We start from the raw sequence: 3,949 nt of genomic DNA on the forward strand, positions 1-3,949 counted from the left end.
AGAACTAAAGCCCTGAGGGCCAGCAGAAAGAATAGAAACAGGCAACCCCAGGAAATAGGAGTTTGGGGGGACCTGACAGAATGCACCAGAGACCTGGGAGGTAAGAGACTCTCAGGAATCAAAGGGAGGGATCTTAGATGAAATGCCTAACAGTAGGAAGAGGGAATTTATAGAGCCCACCTCCAGCAGGGAGGCAGAGCATCAAGTGAGGGATGGGGTTGCCATCCCACAGTCACATCTCTAAACCTGTATGAAAAAATTACAGGGATGGAAATGGAGAAGAGCCTGAGGAAAAGAATGTCCAGTGACAGGCCCAAAGTAGGATCCAAATCAAGGGGAGGTCCCAAGGCCTGACACTATTACTGAGGCTATAGAGCACTCACAAAAAGGAACCTATCGCGACTGCCCCTCAAAAGACCCAACAAGCAGCTGAGTCAGATGCTGATATTTGCACCCAACCAATGGACTGAAACAGCTGACCCCTGTTGTTGAATTAGGGAAGGCTGAAAGAAGCTGAGGAGAAGGGTGATCCTGTAGGAGGACCAGCAGTCGCAATTAACCTGGACCCGAGAGATCTCTCAAACACTGGACCATTAACCAGGCAGCATACACCAGCTGATATGAGGCCCCGATACACATACTGTAGAGTATTGACGGGTCTGTGTTCATTCAGAGATGATGCACCTAACCCTCAAGAGACTGGAGGCCCCGGGGAGTTTAGAGGTCAAGTGGGGTGGGGGTTGGAAGCATCCACATGGAGACTGGGAGGGTGGAGAGGAGATATGAAATGTGAAGCAGTAGGAGGGTGGATGGGGGGGCATAGAATGGAATATGGAGTGTAAAAAATTAAAGAAACATATAAAAAGAAAAAAACATTTGATTAAAAAACAAATCATGAGGACCAATGTAATGTATATCTTGCACTGCAGCTATCTGGAAGGGGACCAACACTAAATTATAGCTCTGTATTTTTTTCATGAAAGTAAAATGAGCCTTCTTGAGATAACATGACCAGAGCAACTTATAAAAGAATTGGGTGATTATGGTTTCAAAGTTAGAGGATGAATGGGCATAGTTTCATGGCAGCAGGTACACATTACATGACTTATGTACTTGCAAGCCTCCAAACATACCTGGCATAGGTTACATATCCTCAAAGGGGTCAAAGGTAGGCCTTTGTGAGGTCTCAGCCACTCCTTAGCTGCCACTGGGTAGGCAGAACTTTGTTGACCAATCAAAGCTGAGGGTGTGGTCCACCATTGTTCTGACAGGTAGGTAAGGAGGGTGCTCAGAGCTCTGAGGCCAGTTGGAGGAAGAGCCCCAGTATGGCACGTGTGGCCAAGAAAGCGCCTGAGCCGACTACTGCTGCTGCAGCAGCAAGATCCAAGCAGCGGAATCGTAAAGCTTCCTGTGGTCGAAGGTGCAAGAACTCCAACAAAAACCAACGTGCTTCGCGTCGTCGCAAAAGCTGTGCTGAGATAATGAGAAAAGGGAAGAGAGGGCGTCAACAGGCATCAAAAGGGAAGAAAGCCATCAAAGTAAGAATTCTTAAAGAAGCTAGTCAAAATGCTCTAGCAATAGTCATCCATGAGCCAGTGAATGAGAATGTCAACTCGACACCACCAGAAGTTCCATCGTGCCCTGAAAACCCCCCAGTTCCCAAGGAAGACCTGGCCAGCTCCTAGGCTCCAAATGGGTCCAAAGATCTAAGAAACATCAGTGACTGGGTCTAGGAGCTGAGCGTCGGTCACGATGTCATTGGCAAAATTCACCACATGACAATTGTAAGATGGTGACAATAAAATCAATCATAATGTGAAAAAAATGAGGCTTTTTTTGTGAAAAATGCTTTTCTACTTGGCCTTCATTTTAATTAGGAAAGAATAGATTTGGTGTAGTGTACAAGTAGAAAGAAAATTAAATCAAAACTAAACATAGATTTTTTTTTACCCACATTGTTTTCTTTTTTCCTTTTTTAAAAATTAGATATTTTCTTCACTTACATTTCAAATGTTATCCCCTTTCCTAGTTTCCTCTATGAAAATCCCTTATACCCTTCCTTCTTCCCCTGCTCCACAACCCACCCATTCCTGCTTCCTGGCCCTGGCGTTCCCCTGTACTGGGGCCTAGAATCTTTGCAAGACCCAGGTCCTCTCTTCCCACTGATGGTCGAATAGGCCATCCTCTGCTACATATGCAGCTAGAGACACGAGTCCCACCATGTGTAAAAGTTAGCCTTCTTAAACAAGAATATTCTCTGAAAACTTGTGCTGCATGATGATTTTGGTTTAAATATAGTGGTGGCTGTCTGTGTCCCCTTAGAAAGAAAGGTACACATCAATAGACTATGGCCATCGTTCTTGATAAGGTTCTCCAATCATTGTTCTCCACAAATTTTGAGTAGCCTTCCCCCAATTTCCTCTCTCAGCCACTATTATATTTGACTAGCAGGCACTTGAAAAACTTTTCTCAGTGGTTTAATAGCTGCATGGTTTGGGTGTGTGGTTTTTATCTAGAATAACTATAGGTACTTTTAAGGAAAGGATTCTGTATTATCCTTTCCTTGATTTTTCTAGAATTTCCAGATATTTCCTCCAAATTGAAGCATCTCCTCTTAGAGAGAAGAGAGGCTGAGAAGATCCAGGAAGCTAGGAAAACTTATAACATTCTGGGAGCTCTGGGGTGTCTGGTTGGTTGATATTGTTCTTCCTATGGGGTTGCAAACCCCTTCAATACCTTTAGTCCTTTCTCTAACTCATCCATTGGGGACCCTGTGTTCAGTCTAATGGTTGGCTATAACTATCTACCTCTGTATTTGTCAGGCTCTGGCAGAGCCTATCAGTAGACAGCTTTATCAGGATCCTGTCAGCAAACACTTCTTATCATCTTCAATAGTGTCTGGGTTTAGTGTCTGTATATGGGATGGGTCCCCAGGTAGAACAGTCTCTGAATGGCCTTTCCTTCAGTCTCTGCTCCACACTTTGTCTCTGTATTTCCTATAAACAGAAGTGATTCTGGCTTAAAAATTTGCAGATGAGTGAGTTGACCCATCCCTCATCCAGTGGATGTGCCTAACCTCTGGATATTTAACCATGTTTTCTATTTCTATTTTCTATTGAAAGAAGACACACACTCAGAGAAAGGTATTCAAAGCCCATGAATAGACAGTTTCCTCAGGGGAAAAGAGACCCAAAGGTTCTGTGATGACAGTTTATATAGCAGAAAGAAAGCTTTTATGTGCTTATGGGTAGGATGAGTTTCTGTCCTCCCTTCCCCCTTGTAGAATATCTGAAAGTCTCATGCATTAGTTCCCTCCAGCAGGAGAAGCCCACAAACTCTCCATCTTGATAAGAGAGAAAAAGCAGGGAAACAGAAATTGTACATGCTTAAGTAAAAAAATACATTAAATGTACCTAGAACTTCCTTCTTTGTCTCTGACTACTGAAGAGCTGTCTGACACCTACTCCCTTAAGTTGGTCAGTACATTGACAATACTTGGTAGATATTTATGGAAAAAGTGAATACTAGAATGCACTTTTTAAAAAAGTTATCAGAATATAGAATAAAGATAAAAGGAGTGAGAAAGTAGATTGGATTGTATAATAAAGTGTTGAAGTAAACAAACTCAGATATCCTAGAAAGATACTCTTTTGGTCTGTTCCATTGCACACCACAATCTTGTTACTTAAACAGATGGCTTGTCAGTTGGATCTTTTCAGGCTAACACCATCCCTGTCTTCCTATGAGGCAGTGATGGTAAGAAAATGTACTTACTATCTATGTCAGTTACTTCTCTGTTGCTGTGATAAAGCACCATGACCAAGGTAACTTATACAAGAATTTATTTGGACTTAAATTTCCACAGGGTCATGGGGAATTTAAACCCTGTGGGAGAAAAACAGAGGAGAAATGGGCTACTGCAGATCTTAAAGCCTAAAGTATTGGAGGG

The 3,949-nt window shown here is 42.8% G+C and overlaps 1 protein-coding gene across 1 annotated transcript; it reads left to right on the plus strand.

The window, feature by feature from the left end:
• Nucleotides 1-1,279: 1,279 nt before the first annotated feature.
• Nucleotides 1,280-1,819, plus strand: LOC110291742. The gene has a single exon (XM_021159013.2). The coding sequence runs from the start codon at nt 1,326-1,328 to the stop codon at nt 1,683-1,685; it is 360 nt and encodes a 119-aa protein (XP_021014672.1). The 5' UTR covers nt 1,280-1,325; the 3' UTR covers nt 1,686-1,819.
• Nucleotides 1,820-3,949: the final 2,130 nt, after the last annotated feature.

Source organism: Mus caroli, chromosome 3 (assembly GCF_900094665.2).
Source record: "Mus caroli chromosome 3, CAROLI_EIJ_v1.1, whole genome shotgun sequence".
Lineage (NCBI taxonomy): Eukaryota > Metazoa > Chordata > Mammalia > Rodentia > Muridae > Mus > Mus caroli.